The 17,717-nt window shown below is 39.8% G+C and overlaps 1 protein-coding gene across 6 annotated transcripts in view; it reads left to right on the forward strand.

The window, feature by feature from the left end:
• CPNE4 (copine 4) overlaps positions 1-17,717 on the forward strand; it is a 341,902-nt gene that overhangs the window by 202,379 nt on the left and 121,806 nt on the right. For all 6 annotated transcript variants that reach the window (XM_075921920.2, XM_075921919.2, XM_075921921.2 and 3 more), the window contains 2 exons: positions 12,803-12,874; positions 16,759-16,833. In XM_075921920.2, the coding sequence (XP_075778035.1) occupies positions 12,803-12,874; positions 16,759-16,833 (147 nt within the window). The remainder of the gene's footprint in view (positions 1-12,802; positions 12,875-16,758; positions 16,834-17,717) is intronic.

Raw genomic sequence — 17,717 nt, forward strand, 5'->3', positions numbered from 1 at the left:
AGTGATTTCCCTGCTTTGGATACTGCCAGACATTACCGATTTTGGAATGGTCATACAAATACTCCTGAGAGAGCATATATGTTTTTTTGAATGGTCAAGACTTCACCACATGGCAGGAACTTTCAAAATGGGCCCAATGCTACAGCTAAGCCTGCTTTAATTTATAGTAGCTTTGTGGCTGCTCTAAATTATATTGGGGTTGTTTTGATCACAGGGTCAGAAAGAGGAGCTGTACCATCCTTCTCCCCCCACTCCTTTCCCCTCACTGAACAGCACAGCTGAGCACTTGTCTCCATAAATGTGTAGCAAAATATAAAATAAAGGTTCCATAGGAGGAAAAGTTTCTCATTGTTTTCTGGAGATTAATAGGAAAGGATGGATAATTAGGATCTTTAAAATGAATAATAAACCATGTTCTTTTTGGCAATGCTCTTGAAGGCATTTTGTGGCCACAGTCAAAGAAAAGGAACTGTTTATATTTCCCCAGATAGGAAAGAGAAATATAGAAAGCAATTTATTAAATATTTTTCTTTCTTAGCTGGTTTTAAAATGCAAAAACCTCACTGCTGCTGCCATTTGCAAAATCATACCCTTATAATGATTCTGCCTCTATAAATAACACACAGCTGGGTTGGTTGTGGTGTAATTTTACTTTTAATGGTAACCAAGAAAAAATAACAACAACATGGAATCTGGCCATAGAAATGTAGCCTTGAGGTTTCTGATAACATAGCTGGGCTGTTTGTGTTTTGAATTTTGCATAATTAATTAACTCCTTTAAAAATATTTTATTAGCAGTAGAATTGATACCCAAATGGAGCTAAAATGAGACCAGGATTGAAAATCTTGCTACAGAGACTCTACATACAGCACTTACTCTAACACTTAGCAGTTTTCTGTAATTACTGTATTTTGTAGGATGATAATGGGGTGGCTGCTGTTCTTCAGCTAACTTTGGCATGGGATTTGTTGCTACGCTGCAATTTAATGGGTGCATAAAACATTATGATTTTTTGTGCCTGTCTATCAATTTAGTATCTTTCTCATCACAAAGAGGAGATGTTATAGGAAACAGAGGATAAGCTTTGGGTTCTTATACATAGGCTAAAAGACTGAGAGGGGTGTTTTCCCCCCAGAAATGTGCCATGTTCAATTATTTTGTTCCAGGCAGGAGTGGTAGAACAATTAGTATAGCATGTGAACAATTAGTATGTGGATTCTGAGAGCCATTGAACCAAATTTGCAAACCCTGTATCTAATGGAAAACACTTCAAACCAGGGGGAGCTGTAGTACCCCCAGCACCACTAGTCATGGGCGGTCGGTGCAGCCAGGGCTGGTGGAGACATGCCACCAGCCCCACCTATGGCCCCGCCCCCTTGGTTGAGGTTCCACCTCCCACCACAGGGAGAGGAGGAGGTGGGGCAGCATGCCGAGCGCTCCCCCACTCCCATCATGGGGAGGGGAAGAGAGAGAAAAGGGTGAGGGCATGTGTGCCCCAGCCTCCCCGGCCCCAGAGCACCAGGGAAGGAGGAGGGTGCATGGCCCGAGTGTTCCTGGCCTCAGAGCACCAGGGAGAGAGGAGGTCATGTGGCCTGAGCCTCCCCGGCCCCAGAGAACAGGAAGGGAGGGCGCTGGGGGCAGCAACACTCCACCCCGAGAATGCATACGGTGGTTGTTCTGGGGGTGGAGTGTGAGTGGGACCATGCCTGGCAGTTTGGAAAGGCTGTGCCTTCCCCCGCCTAGGCTACCGGATGCCCCTGTTTAGATCCAGCACCTATGGTTCCACATAGAGATTAACCAAAAAGAAATTAACCATGGGCTGAATGTGTGTTTAGATTATCTTTTACATGGGCGCTAAACTGCACTTTTACATTAATCCTTGTAATTCTCTGTTCCAAAAGCAAGGTTTACAGGAATCATCTTAGTTAAAGATGATATGTGATGATGTAGCTCACGCAGGAAGGCAGAGGTAAGGGTAAGACACCGCTGCAGCTGCAAACCCTGCTTATCTTATCTTCCTCCATCTGACAAAGTGGTTTTTACCCCAATAAATCTGTTTGTCTTTAAAGTGCCCAGGACTCCTCATGGTTAGTGCTTAATTTGTAATGAAAGAGATGCTGGGGATGAAGCAATTATTTTTTTATACTCATAAGTGATGCCGCAAGCCTAAAGGTGCCCGGGGTGTGAACTGCCAAGACAAGGGGGGAGCTGTGGCTCAGGCCTGGCAAGGCCTGGCACAAATTAAGCACAGCCTACAAGTATATTACATGGGATGTGAGCTTGTCAGAGGTATATGACTAAAAGCAATGTTGGAACCTGGATGGAAGACTTGAAAAATCCCAGTGCTTCAGGAAGTGAGGCCGGTAGCATTGCTCTCCATGATTCACCACTAAACCAATATCCCACCACAGTGGTGAGGGCAATGAGATGCAGCCTGTTAGGCTCTGACCACTTAGGATCATGAATTACCCCATGGAACTTTTAACAAAAGTAGGCGAGTTACTTCCCATGTCCTGACAAGAGTCAGCCTCTTGTAAGCCTAGAAGTAAATCTCACAAGTAACAGCATATTGGCATGGATGGAATCATTTGTACCTTGGAGGCTAAGCGAAGATACATTCAGCATGTATTTCAGATTGCTAGGTTATTGATATGCAAGTATAACAAACAACTGGGGATATATCTGCTGTGTTCAGTTAGGAAAAACGTCGATGTGCTGAACAGAGACATATACTTTAAAGGGCTTTGTTTTTCTCATCATTCTTAACAGTAGCCCCTTCAAATAAAGCAGCAGCAGTTCTGATTGCTGCAGTTTTAAAATCTTTTCTTCCATCAGAGGCAGAGGCATGACTGAATAGAAATGTTGAACTAGACCTTCCATGCTGAAATGGCCTTCCCGTGTCATGGTTTTTTCAACTTCCCCTGAAGGGTCCTTGCAATAGAATATTAACTGCGCTATGTTAATCCATATAATATTCCATGCAAAAATTAGTGGCACATTAATACAGCGCTACAGCTGAAAGTTTAAGTTTTAAAAGTTAGGTAATTCTAAAGGTTAATGTGGAAATGTCAAGTTTAATTCTGCTTTATTAGATCCCATAAAATAATATAAAATATAATACTAAAATTTCTTATACATGTGGGATATACTGAGCTATACTACACCAGTTAAATTTCCTGCCAAATATTACTTCATTTCTAAGACTTGTTTACAAGACAAGGTATTGCATGACAAGCCAGAGTGTGAAATTATAGAACAGCAGCCTGCTGCATAGTAACATCCCATGTGGCTGCTGATACAGTGAGGCGAAAGTCCTAGAGAATGGTTTAACACTGCTGCTTTGAAGTAGCAATTGTACGCTGAACCTCATTCTGGAACTTCCATTGTGCTGTAGCAGAGTCCTCCCAGGAATCCATGGCAAGGCAAGCAGGTGCACTGTAGTTTCATACCCTGGCTTGCCATGTAGGCAACCCCTAAATTTAATATGCAAAACTAACATGTAATAATAGACTCTCATTTCATTGCAAAAGTCACTACCAACAAACAGATCTCAATTCCTGTCAACATTTTACATGGTGATGTAGTAAAAATCCCAAGATATTTTGAACAAATGGATCTTGAAATTGAAACATATTCATAAGTTTCATAGGGTACTTTTGGCAGCAATACACAAACCTTGAAAGCCTGAAACTTCCCTGATACTGAACCCTCTTGGACTGGATATTTTTGAGTGTGTATGTGAATAAAGAACCCTACTCCTCCAAATAAGCCAAATTTGATGTTTCTAAATACAGTCTGAGTTTTTAATTACCTGAGTGCAAAATTTCTAATTGGAAGGTATTTCAATCAGAATTTAAATATACAGTTGAACTTACTTGACTAAAGCTTTCCAGAATTATTCAGGGTTGGGAAGAGACCAAATGTGAAAAATTTCATCCACAAAGGAATTTACTTTGAGGTAGATGAGAGTGCCTTTAGACAGTGGAGGGAGGGTCGGTATGGTAGTTGAAACACCCCCAAAAGAGATGTATTTTATACAGAGCTCAAACTGGTAGCCTCTCTATTCTCAGAAGCCGAGCTTCACTTAGATGTCAGTCGCAGTTGGATGGGCTGCTCCTGCTTGGCTTCCCGTCAGTGGAGTTCAGATATACCCAGGGGCTTGCCTGGATTATGATGTATGCATACCAGGCCCCGGTTCCCTGTGTCAGATTTTGACATCAAAATCTCATCTTTTGTGTAAAAATGTATGTTTCTAACCTTCATGGTTGTTAAGAAAAGCTTGAAAATGTGAATGGAGTACAAGTCATTCTGTGGGTTTTAACTGTGTCTGCAGTCAACCTCTCACAAAAGGAGGATCAGTGCTGCTAGAGCTAGAGAAGAAATCATCTGGCTCCATAGTTGTCACCAGAGCAGAGCAGGCTCCTGTTGGTCAGGACAAGAGAGAGAGGTTGGGTGTTCCACTGGGTTCTGCTTCCACCCTCTGGTATTTCTATGTGATTGAGGTGAAAGACATTAATACTATTTTGCCTAGAGCATCTCATCAGTGGGACCAGCATGAAACATCACTGTCAGTAGATCTTCGTATGATTGGCCTTCTTCTGTCTCACAGTTTTGTTAAGCAAGTTAATGCTTAAATTATCATCTTTAGGCATCTGTGTTAACTCTCCAGTTTCAGACAATTGTTTCAGGTTTTCTGTAACTCAGGTACACACCTACCTTGTGACAGTGTTCTCCATAACCGTAAGGCCAATAGATGTATTTTTAAAATTAAAGCTGAGATACCAGAAAAAGACTTCAGGCTAAAAAAAAAAAAGTGACACTTTACTCTCCCACCTTGATTTGTCCGAGTTCAAGCCTTTGTTTACTCTCAGCAGTGCCTCTATTTTTCTCATATCTGTTGCCACTTGATTGCTCAAAGTAACTGCTCATTTGTGATGTAATGTTCTTTATTAGAGCTGGGTGCATAATGAAGTTTTCTGTTTTCTGACAATTCTGAAAAATTTGGGGGTGGGAGAGAAGAAATCATTCAGGTTATGTCTACTCTACAAGGTTTTGCGCAAAAACGGGCTGAGCGTCCATACTTCCAGTGCGTTTTTGCGCAAGAAAATCCACAGAATAGAGGGCTTTTGCAAGTAGAGTTATTCCTCTCCCCACAGGGAATAACTCCTTTTTGCACTACAGCTCTTGTACAAAAAGGCAGGTGTGCATGCTCCGGAGGGGTTTTTGTGCAAGAAACCCCTATCGGAAAAAGCACAGGTGCTCTGATGGCCATTCTGTGAAAGGCAATCAGAGCTTTCTTGTGCAAGAGCATCCACGCAGTGTGGACGCTTTCTTGCGCAAAATCATATTGCTTTTGCAATGTGCTTTGAGTTCTGGATGTGCTTTTGTGCAAGAAGTTTTTGAGCAAGAACTCTTCCGCAAATGGCTTCTTGCACAAAAACTGTGCTGTGTAGACTAAACCTCAGAGATTAACTGACATCGATTTTTTTAAAATTTGTGGCAAAATTAAATCCAAAATGTTTTGTTTTGATTCTGAGCATTTTAAAACATTTTTAAATTTTTGAAAGATAAAAATAAAGGAAATTTTGAAATCAAAAGTCCTTTTGAGTTGAAAAATTAAAACATTTCATTTTAAAAAAAAAAACTTGTACTGAACCAATTTAGCAAGATTGATACAAATTCACGAAATGTTTTGGAGTCTCTGAATCTGCATTTTTTGTCAAAATGTTTCAGTCAAAACATTTGCCCAGCTCTTTCCTTATGCTTATAGCTAATGAAGTTGTAGAAAAACTCCCGGCACAGCAGCAGTGGAACAGCTCTCTGATTTCATGACCCATCACAACCTGTCCTCCTCATGCATAATTTAAGTGTGGAAATGCTAAATAAAGAAAGAATAACTACCGGTACATTACATTAAATAAACTGTTGCAATGTATCACTTTACCTTTTGTCTTAGGGTGTGTCTAGACGACATGGCTCCATCGACAGAGCCATGTAGATGAGGCAGGACAACAAAGAGAAATGAAGCTGTGATTTAAATAATCGCCACTTCATTTAAATAAAAATGGCCGCCGCGCTGTGCCGATCAGCTATTTGTCGGCACAGCGCAGCAGTCTAGATGGGGATCTGCTGACCCCAGAACTCTTTACAGGATCTGCCGACAAAGGGTTCTGGGGTTGGCAGATCCCTATCTAGACTGCCGCACTGTGCCGACAAACAGCTGATCGGCACAGCGTGGTGGCCATTTTTATTTAAATGAAGCGGCGATTATTTAAATCACCGCTTCATTTCCCTTTGTCAAGTAAACTAATCTACATAGCTCCTGTCGACTGGCTGAATCTGAGCTAATATTATTTTGGGGTTTAGTACTTGCCCTACACACATTTTATTAAGGATCTTGCTTCTTGATAATAATTGTCACTGCTTCACATATGCGTTTAATACCATATGTCATTAACAACGCTTGAAGATAATGAATCCACTTTTAGCCACTGCTCTCAAGTTGGAAAAAAGGCTAAAAGACCCATCATTACACCTGAATTAATTTAAATTTTATTTAATAGAAATAGTCTGTGCAAGAATAGTTGACTAATTGACTGAAGCCTACTCTTAGCCCACAAAAGAGATAGGATCAGATTTTTAAAGGTATTTAGGCATCTAGAAATGAAGATAGGCACCTAGCTCCCACGAGGACCAGTCCTTATATCAAGGCACCTAAATACCATTAAAAATCTGGCCCATGCTCTCCTGAAATGAAGTAATTGAATTCATTAGTGGGCTGAATAATGTACTTTGTGGGGCATGAATGCCATTTAATTCCTGCTGGCTCAGAGTGCTGTAAAATTATCCCATGAAGCACTCTTGGTAGCTTTATTGTACTAACTGTTTAAAATCCCTCTGTAATCCTTAGGGGGCCTGGTTTAGTCATTCTTTTGTATCAGAGTGTTCCGCATGATCTTTAAGGTCATATTGTTTCCACTACAGCAAGACACTTAGAGGTTTACGTTATACAAATGCTTTTCATAGTTCCTAATGCTTTGTTTTACATATTGTATCTTTTATATGAAAGACTGTGTTGATCCTTGAAAAAAAAAAGAATTAAACCTTTTTCCCCCAAAGAGCTACAGGCACCAAACACTAATTAAATTTCAAGCTATTTTCTAATATTGATAAACCCTTTCCAACAATATAATTGTGTCCTGTTCTATTACGGCTATGGACACTGATTCCCCTCTTTCTCCCCAATATCCTGTTCTGACTGGCTGGCGGCTGTCATTCTTTAAAATGAATAGCAAATTAAGGAAAAAGCCTACTTCAGCTCTACACATACTGTGAACTGATCGGTAGTGTGGGGTTCAAATCCAGTCTGGAAGTGTGTTGCATGTGTTGTGAAGAATACAATCCATAAAGTAGGGCTGGATACAGCAACGCTGGCGAGAGAGAGATGATGCTGTCTCGGAAAAAAATATTTAATGGGAAGAGGTGTGCAGAATGTCAGTAGGTCATTTCTTTAAATCTTATCTTAATGAACCATTGACCTAAACATGGAGGAAACATCGATAACCCTCAATATTTATATTGGGGAGTATTGTGTGTCTCTACAATAAAATTAAAAGTGGTGTGGAGGGAAATAACAGTGAAAGGATGCTATTATTTTAACTGCTATCTTGTGTGTGTGCATGTGTACGCACAGACAAACTAATGTAGACTATATAGTGTAAAGCTGCTTTTTATGAGAAAGGGATAATTCAGGGGCCTGTGCATCCCACAGCTGCTAATTTTACTCTCTTTTTACTGTGGATATCTCATGAGCTTTAGCTGACACACTAGATTATCTGTCTAGCCTTTCAACCTCCATGTACCAGTGTTCATATCCTGCATATGTCACAAATGAAAACAATCTTGGACAGTTATCCTAGTCAATTTTGTGCACATCTTAAAACCACTTCTGCCACTACATGGCTTGGCATGCTTGGTAATTGCTTGTCAAGAAATGGCCAAAGCTCAAGTAACAGGTTTTATAGGTTAATTCTGATATACTTTGCCAGAGCTTTTTTATGGGAAGCTGGCAGTATACATAGTCATCACCAGTGCTATAGATCTTCACTGTCATAACTTCTATATTCACCACAGGAAAAAATAGGCAGAGTAGTTTTTAAACCATTTTAAACTGGAGATAGAAGTAAAGTGCAAAATATGGATTCATATTTAATCACCTTAAGATTCAGAGTTTTAGTTTGGGAGCTTCTCTGTCCTTAGCACATTGGGCCAGATTTTGAACTCAGTTACAGCAGTGCAGACCCACAATGTCTTCAAAGGAGTTTTTTTCAGTGTAATTGATCTGGGAATTCAGCCTTAATGTTGAAGATCTTGAAGTCTGGATGAAGCTCATTCTTAATTTGCATATATATGAATATGCATAACTCTATGACATATCTGGTGTTTTTTCACTTAAATTTAACTTTTTTCTATTCCTATTTTCAGGTTTCTATATAGTATCAAGGACCTCTTGAAAAACTATTTAAAATCTGTTGCAGGGGAAAAAAAGGGGATCTACCGGGTCCAGTTTGCCCTCTAATATCCCTTTTCTAGAAAGAGAAGATTTTTCATTTCTCTGCATTGCTATTGCAGCAACATTTTCCCTTAAAGTTTTCAGTCATGAATTGCTGAAGTAGGATTCCAACCAAAGATGTCTAACAAACAAAAGACTTTTGATAAATACCTCGCCTTTGGCCATATTGGAAGTTCAACCATCTCTTTGTAACTCTGAACTTAAACAGCTGCTTCCCAGGTTCATGTGTTCCAATTGGCTAAAACTTGCCTGCTAGCAGCCAGGATAGCAAACACTTTTTATGGTTCTGATATGGAAGTAATGTTACCTTTACAGATAAACAATAAATGTGATTCATAATTGATTACCGCCCTCCCCTCCCCCCCCCACACACACATTCCAGCCACTAACAGCTACTCCTTTAACATGCACACAAAAAGGGCAATTTACTGCTAGTAAAAATTGTTTTTTTGTCAATTATTTAAATGACAGCCTGCAAATCTTAATTGTTAATTACTATTTGAGGCAATGATGCAGGCGTAGAGCTGCCAGATGGATCCATTTTACTGGCCACTTGATTAACAACGTGTGGGTGTTCACACACAAATACACATATTTACATATGCAGAGTGTTTGCTGCAGCAAAATGACACTAATAGCTTCAAGAGCTGGTCTCATTAAAATGAGCTAATAATAGGAACATCAGAACACATTCTATTCACTGGATTTAGATGCATGAAGTTGCCACACAAGCGGAGACCCCAGAGTTTCAAGCTCCTGTCTGTATAGTGCATTTTGGTTCTTTGAACAACTTGCAAAGGAGCGAAGGGAGGGCTAAATGTTTAAATGGGGTGAACGGGTCAGGGAAAAAATGCTGGAATTACTAAAGGAGGCTGGGCAAGGATACCTCAGTGACCCCACGTGAGTATATGGAGAGTGATTGTTTTCTACCCATCATACACTTGAGGTTAACGTAGCACATCTAAGGGACTAAAGGTACAGAAAAGCATATTGGAAGGAAGAATTACAGTAATTCCTCACTTAAAGTGTCCTAGTTAACACTGTTTTGTTATTAAATTGTTGATCTATTAGAGAACATACTTGTTTACATTTGCGCAATGTTCCATTATAAAGTTGTTTGACTTGCCCTGCTCTTCCTGCCCATCCGGCATCCTAGCTGAGGAGCGGGGCTGGGACATGAGGGCTTGCCCCATTCCTCCTGCCCAGCATTCCAGCCAGACAGTGAGCAAACCCCTGACCTGGATCCCTGGAAAGAGTGCTGAGCAGGCAGAACGAGGCAATCCCACTCCCTAGAAAGAGTGCCAGGCAAACAGAGCAGGAGATGCCCCCTCACCCCAGCCCTATTACACCCCTACTTCCATCAAGCTGCATAATCATCATTGGTGAGTACAGCATTAAATGGCTTGTCTAAAATAATGTATAACATATGCTGTAATATGCATACACTGTCTTTTGTGTGGAGAAAACATTTTCCCTGAAACTTAACCTCCTCCCCCCCACCATTTACATTAATTCATATGGGGAAACTGGATTTACCCCCACCTCTGCTTCAGTATCCTTCTGTATCCTACTGTACTCTCCTGCTTCAGAAGATACTTTCCATTTGTTTCATGATGCACTGAAACCTAACTGCAGAGAGCCAGGTCTTTGAAAAAAAGTTAATTAAACCCATAGAATTTATGGGAGATGATAATTTGTTACTTGAACCCATTTGGCTGACAGGTAAACTGAGATGCAGATGGATGTCAATGGAATAATCCTCAGAAGAATCAAGAGTAGGATACCAGAGTCCTAGTGCACAATTTAATTCTTGCCTCCACACAACAGTCTCACCTTTATTATTTGTGTGCATGGGACAAAATTCTAACATGCAATGCATTAGCTACATTTTTATATATTTTTGAGAGAGGTTCTCTGTTTGTCTGTTAACCCAAGAACTCCTCCTAAGTGGTAAGAGCTAGAACCACTGAATTTGGTATATAGCTTCCTCTTATAATAACTTAAAGCCAGGTCAGGGTTTGGTTGGGCCAGGAAAATGGGATGTGCCTGGAATGGGATTGCTTCTCATAAAACCATACAGAAAAGAGACAGAATCACCAGGCAGGTGAACATTGCTGACTGGCGGCGTGACCCTCTCTGCCCCAACCCTACCCCCCCCTCCCAAGATTCATAGGGAGGCATTGTTTTCCTTTGTCAGAGAAAGAGGGAAAAGTGCAGTTTGCTGTATTCCTCACTGTGGCTGGGGAACACAGAGGGAAGACAAGTAGTGCACTTTGCTCTTGTGTCCTGACAGAGACAGGAAAGGGAAGAGCAAGCAGCCCTGGTCCGAATCTATAGAGGGGCTACAGCAATACGACCTCTCCCCTCCAGAGTGACTGACAGAGACACACACACAGAGTCCCTTGCTGCCCAGAGCCCCTTTTCACCCTCCAAACCTGACTGCTACACACCCTGCCCTGAGCCTTTCCTTAAGGACCTGAGCAATACTGGGTAAATGTGCTAGTGTATGTGTACAGACTCTGAGTGCGCCCATACCAAAGGTGGCTGTTATCACCGTTAAAGTAGTTTTGTTGCCTCAGTTACGTCCCACATCACTGGGGCACTATCCAGCAAATTGCATCTGAAAGAACAGCATTGCCTTAATGCTAGTTGCTTGTAGGAGACTGGGATATGTGATTCTGCAAAGCAAAACATGGGTGCCATTCTTTCATCCTCCGTACCCACTGCAGAGACTGCTCGAAGTCCTTTTCCCTCTGAGATAATGCAAAATAGTCTCAAACTTATGCCGGTTGCCATTGTACTTTGCAGTATATAATTCTTTAAGTTAGCACACTTTGTGCTGGTTAAAGCTGTTACGTTAATTACTGTTACTAATTTAACACATTATTCAAATCCATATACATTCCCAGAACATCAGCTGAGCAGTCATAAACCACTCCCTTTCCTTTATGGTCTCTTCAGTGGGTTATTGTTGTTTTTTGCATGCTTTGCATAAGAGTGACTTTTGTTTCCATTCCTAAATTACTGCACTTTAAAGGTCATGGGGTGCGCATCTGAGACGTAATGCTTTAAAAATATGTTGTACAAGGCAGAAAGAATTGTTTTATTACCAAAACCATGCTCTGTTTTTGTTTTGTGTATATTTGATACTAGGTTATAAATTATTTGGAGAAGAACCTTCCCTTCGCCTTGCATTTGGATGGCACTGCACATATTCTGAACAAATAATGTGGCTCCTATAAACCATTGAAATGCAAACACTTAATAATAATAATAATTAATAACTATTTCTCCCAATGGGTATTATCTAGTGTATATCTAATATTTCATAATTTTTTCCATGTTTCTAATGCATTTTTATAGAATCATACAATGGAAGCAACCTAATCAACTCGGCCATCCACTGCAGTCTATTACCACATCACATGCTTACTTTGGGCTAGCATAGGAATTTCCCATCAATCTATTTTTTCTCATATTTTTACTAGCCTAGTTTTAAATGGCTCAAGGCTATGTAAATCTACTGGTTGTAGTAATGAAAAACACGCAGATGATCATTATACCTGGAATAATGTTTACGTGATGTACATTAGTCACCCACTAGATGTGTCAGTGTTCTGTATAGAGTTCCCGACAAAGCGTGGTTCCCCATAGAGACAAAGTTGGAACTCAGGCTGTGATGCAGCCTGTTTATGTCTGAATTTAAGTTCTTTTTTTTTTTTAATAAATGGGTGTCCTGTTTAAAACAGACTGTGATTCCTCACAGAGACTCAATGTTATGGTAATTTTTGGTAGCTTAGTTGCATAGAACTATTTTTTCCATGTCCCCCCCACCCCGGCAGTCTTAAGCTGCATCTTGTCACTTAAGTCTTTTAAAAAACCTACTCCTGCCCTGATGTCTTCTATCTGTCATTAGTTAAGCAAATGATAAGCAGCAGCTTCTGCTTTTCTGCTTAACTGTGTTCATTCTATCCCATCCTTCCACTTTTCCCTATCTCATTTGTCCTCCTGTTGCATCCTGCCTGTCATGCCATGACTGTAAGCTCCCCGAAGCAAGGACTTTCACTTATGCTACATATCTGTACAGTACCTTGCCCACTGGGATTCTGATCTTTAATTAGGGTTCCCAAGTGCATATACAAAGTACAGCAATAAAACAACAGTCAAAATGAAATCCTTGTATTTATTACCGTTTCTAACGTTTTCCCTTTGCTTTGGTTTTGGCACAGATTGTTTCACAAAGGAAACTCTCCAAATCCCTACTGAAACATGGGAACACAGCAGGGAAATCATCCATAACAGTAAGCCAGATTTAAAATTATTTTCTCCGTACTTTTCCATAAACATTTCCTACTGAGTTTGTATGATCTCTAACTGAAAAAAAAAGTTTGATCCTTCTGATTTATTTTAATGTCACTGGTAAAATACCTGTAATTTACAAATGGCAAGAAAGTAATTTTTGGTTTTTTTCCAAGTGTCATAAAGTGCATTATTTAGGAAAAAGTATAGAGAAAAGAAGTTGTCCTGTTTGGTTATTTCTAATCCAAACTTTATAGCCTTTAAAAGTGTACTTACACTTGATTTTTCTAACACCAGTACAGATGCTTAGTTTTATACATCTGTGTAGTCCCATTGACTTCACTAAGCATCAAGTTAAGTACATCCATATGTCCTTGTAAGATTAGGGGAACATTTCTTTTGTAAACACTTTTGCTTCAAACATGTCTGAATTTTTTTGAGCAGTTTTGACTTTTTGTGCCAAAGCAATGGCTCACCAATATAGTGATGTAGGGAAACAATAATGTAAGTTGATGGAGAAAAAAACATTAATTAGCTCGAACAAGGGTTTTGACACAACTCTAACCTTTAAAGCTTTTATGAGTCCCTGTCCAAGGTTTCTTAACATTCAATTTACTGCAGTAAAACCTTGAACTTACTGTAAAATGTGAGGAGGACTAAATTTTAACAGCCAGGAAAATTATAGTACAGAAGAGGGCTATAAGGGGGTGTGTGTGGGGGTGTGTGTTTATGAAAGCATGTATACAATATACTATGTATAACTTTTTTACACACACCCACGCACACACACAACTTGAAAAAACTAATTATGACTGGCGAGTATATATGTTTCCCGGAGAACAGGCTAAATCAACCATTTTTTAAGATTATACAAACATAGAAATAAGCTGAAATCCATTCCCTATGGCACTCCGAATCAAATATAAGGCGATAACATGATGATAAATAAAGATGTAAGGACTGCTTTGCATTTGCATCATGTTAAGCCCCTGTTATGCTGCCAGACCAGTGTAAAGCAGCATTTCTTAATCTGTGCTTTGCAGCCCCACATTGGGTTGCCGGAATCTGTCACTTTGCAGCTCCTGTGTCTTATTCCTATGGGCTGGCTGTCCTGGCTCCTTGTTTCAGGTATTGCAACTTCATTGCAGCACTGCTCGGGTTTGGCCCTGATGTCCCTCGGTTTTGAAGACCGGAGGGCAGCCAGGCCACATTTGAGTGATTTGCATAATGAACTGGTGTGCCAGGTCACAATGCCATGTGCACAAATTTGGCCCAGATCCTCCGGCCCCTTTAGGGGAATAGAACAAAGCCCTGAGCCAAGTTGTAATCCCAGAGGTCACAATACCTGGGGCAGAGAGCTAAGCCCAACCAGCCCCACTGGACAGAAGGTGCAGGAGAGAGTGCAGTGGGGGGGAGAGGGGTGTAAGCAGCAACACCCTCCTCCCAGCAGGAGGACACCCCCCAAGTGGGAGGACCCAACCTCCCTTTGGGCCTTTCACACCAGAGGCAGACACCACCCCTAGACTATTTACTTGTTCATGGAAGGCTGTCAACATTTACATATGGGTCATGAGCCCAAAAAGGGCGAGACTCACTGGTGTAATGGGATTTAGTGTGAACAAGAATCAATCCCGTAGTTCTCTTATATATGGGCATTCTGGTACTTGTTGGAAAATCCATGTGATGGTGCAATATAAACATTTAATAATATTTAAATAACGAGACCCAAGAATAGTGAGGTGAGGATTTGGACTACAAAAGTGCAACTCCTGGTTTGACAATTGATGTTGCCTAGTTGCTATAGCAAGTAACTGGCATCAGGATTTGCAAGATGAATTCCTCTCTCTGCCATTGTCTAGCTGCCTGATCTCAGACAAGTCACTTAACCTCTCGATTCCTCAGTCTGTTGGTAGAATACTTCCCTCTTCCCTGGTATCTTGTGAAGCTTAGCTGATTGACATGTCTGTGGCCCCTTGGGAAATATGCTGCATAATTGCAAAGCAATAGTAATATTTTAAGATTTCTCCTCAGAAACCTAGAATGACAACAAAATAAATAAGGAGGTACATATTGTTAGCCTTTCTGCAGACACTTTTGCTAACTACTTCTCTGCCAGGGCATTGAAAATATCAATTCAATTTTACTATTAATAACACAGCTAAGGATTACATCTCCTGGCTCTTACCCAATGGTACTGTGAAGCAGATGGAATTTCCTCAAATTAGAACAGTTGAACTCAAACAGAAATAATTTTATGAAAACCTGGGTATCTCAATGTGATAAATCAAAATAAAATATTTTTAATTCATTTGGTCCCAGGATACATTCTGAGCATCTGTGAAATAGGGGATTTACTAATGTTAATGTTGCAATTTATTTTTAATACATGACTCCTATTGTTTTCTTTAGTGAATAGGAAAATTTCACTTCTCAGATAGGTGTGTGATTATCTTTAATATGGTGCTACCTTTAGCATTAACTAATCACAGGCTATCATTATTATTACATGGCTGTGGAATAGTAGTGGTTTTTCAACCACTGAATGAGAGGTCTGTGAGTGCTTATAACTGTAACACAATTATAAAATATTGCTGAAGCTTAAAATTTGGTATGCAGAAGCCTATGTGCTAATGGTGATGTGTCCTACATGATCCTTCCAACCTGTAGATTATCTGGGACAGAAAGGTAACAAATATCATGAGTTTTTGTGGGTAAAACCACTTCATCATTCAACATGGCTGATGAATTGGATTTTACCCATGAAAACTCACAATGTAGTATTTGTGTTAGTCTTGTAGGTGCTGCAGTAGTGCTTGTTGCTTGACTAATAGGGCTATCCCTCTGAGACTTTTTACATGTCAGTCAGGAATGGGTGTGTTTTTCCTGACATCATAATGCCAGTAAAAGCCCGAGGCCATGTTTACACCACAGACTTTTACTGTCATGGCTGGGTCATCCAGGGGTGTGGTGAAGATCTTTAATCAACATAGCTGTGCTGGGAAAAGTCCTTGATGAAGATTCAGTTCTTGCACTTTTACCAGAGTAGCTTATTTCAGGGGGCTAGAGAAAATTATACCATGAAAGCCCAGTTTTGCCAATAGAAGCTACTAGAGTTCAGCTGTATAGTTATACCAGCAAAGCCCACCTAGTGTAGATGCAGTTGCATTAGGGTAACTCTGCTTATACTAGCATAATTTGTGTCAGGCAGGGGAATTCACATAAATTATACCAGACTAGATCTGTATTGCCAAGTTTTGCTGGCCATAGCTACATTGGTTAGGAATGAGAAAATATCACATGCCTCTAGCAGAGGTAGATATGGGTCAGACCTCCTCTGCTCACCTCTCTCTCCTCCCACCCATTTGCAGATGCAGTTTATACCAGCCAGACTCATTTTGTGAATGTAGCTGATGATGTTATTTGGGGAGATGATTTAACTATCATGGTTTAAGCTGTATCTCCAGTATGGGTTTTGCTGAAATAGCCATAACAGCAAAGCCTTTGTAGTATAGATTAGCCCCCAGTGTAAGAGTCTTTATGCTGATAATAACTGCATCTCCACCATTGGGCTATACAATTATATTATACTACACTAGGATATACTAGCAAAACCCTCCTACTGTAGACAAGGTCTGAATTTTATTCACAGCTGATTTTATTCTTTGCTTCTTCATTTATCATGGCAGGTTGCATAGAAAAATCTTTAAAACTATGTGTGCTGTTTTGACCTATTTTGATATGTCTGCTAGCTAAGCATCTGGTTTCTTGCAAGGTGATTGTCAGTTTCCAGCTGATAGGGTCTATAGTCCACAGGCTGGTAAATAGCATCTTTCCAAATGTTTTCTTTCATTATACATGCAAAACTCAAATGTAGCTTCTTATTTAGGTGATTGCCGAAGAATTATCCGGCAACGATGACTATGTTGAACTTTCATTCAGTGCACGGAAATTAGATGACAAGGTAAGGTGTTTGATATTAACCTTATTGTAAGATATAAGAATGCCTGGAAATATGATTTAATAAGATTTTCTCCCACAGCTATTTTTGGTTGCTTGACGTTATTAAACACATCAGAGATTTCAGATCAATGCTCCCAATGAGGCTTTCCTCAAGTTGCAAAGTAATTAAAAATACTCAAGGGAATGTAATTAAAACCAAGACAATTTAATTATGCTGAGACCTCATTTATTTAAAATGCCACCGATCAGAAGTGTTAAGATAAGTGAGCTTTTTAAGAGGAATCAAGATGTAATATTCAAAGTAGGCATCTTAACATAATGCTTGAATACTTCACATCAACCTGGACACCATATATATATATATATATATATATATATATATATATATATATATACACACACACACACACATTTTATTCAGCAAAATATATCTGTAATATGAGAAACAGTGTCCTTCTTTGTGTTTGTCAAAACCATCTCCAGTTTAGTCGGTAATTTATGCATAGATTAAAACCTACCTCATCACTCATCTTTATCCATCAATGTTGACCACTCTTATGAATTATACTTATATAATACTTTACCGCTATATAGCACCTTACACCCCAAAGAACTCAGATAACTTTGTATATAAGTCACATCCTTGAATAATCAAAAGTAATAGGAAGCATTTAATTATTTAAGGTAGTAGAGGGAACATCATTGTAATTAATGGATATCATGGGGCCATGACCCTGTTTTGGATAACTGGGATATTTAGATAATTGAAGGTCAGATAACCACTGTTGCACTGAAAGTCAAATACTCACCATTAGAATGCAGACTCTTTTTCGCTGTTATGCTACTCCTAATTAGTAACATGGTGACACCAAACAGCAGTTTAGG

This window comes from Pelodiscus sinensis, chromosome 2 (genome assembly GCF_052426305.1).
Source record: "Pelodiscus sinensis isolate ZL-2025 chromosome 2, ASM5242630v1, whole genome shotgun sequence".
In the NCBI taxonomy this organism is placed as follows: domain Eukaryota; kingdom Metazoa; phylum Chordata; order Testudines; family Trionychidae; genus Pelodiscus; species Pelodiscus sinensis.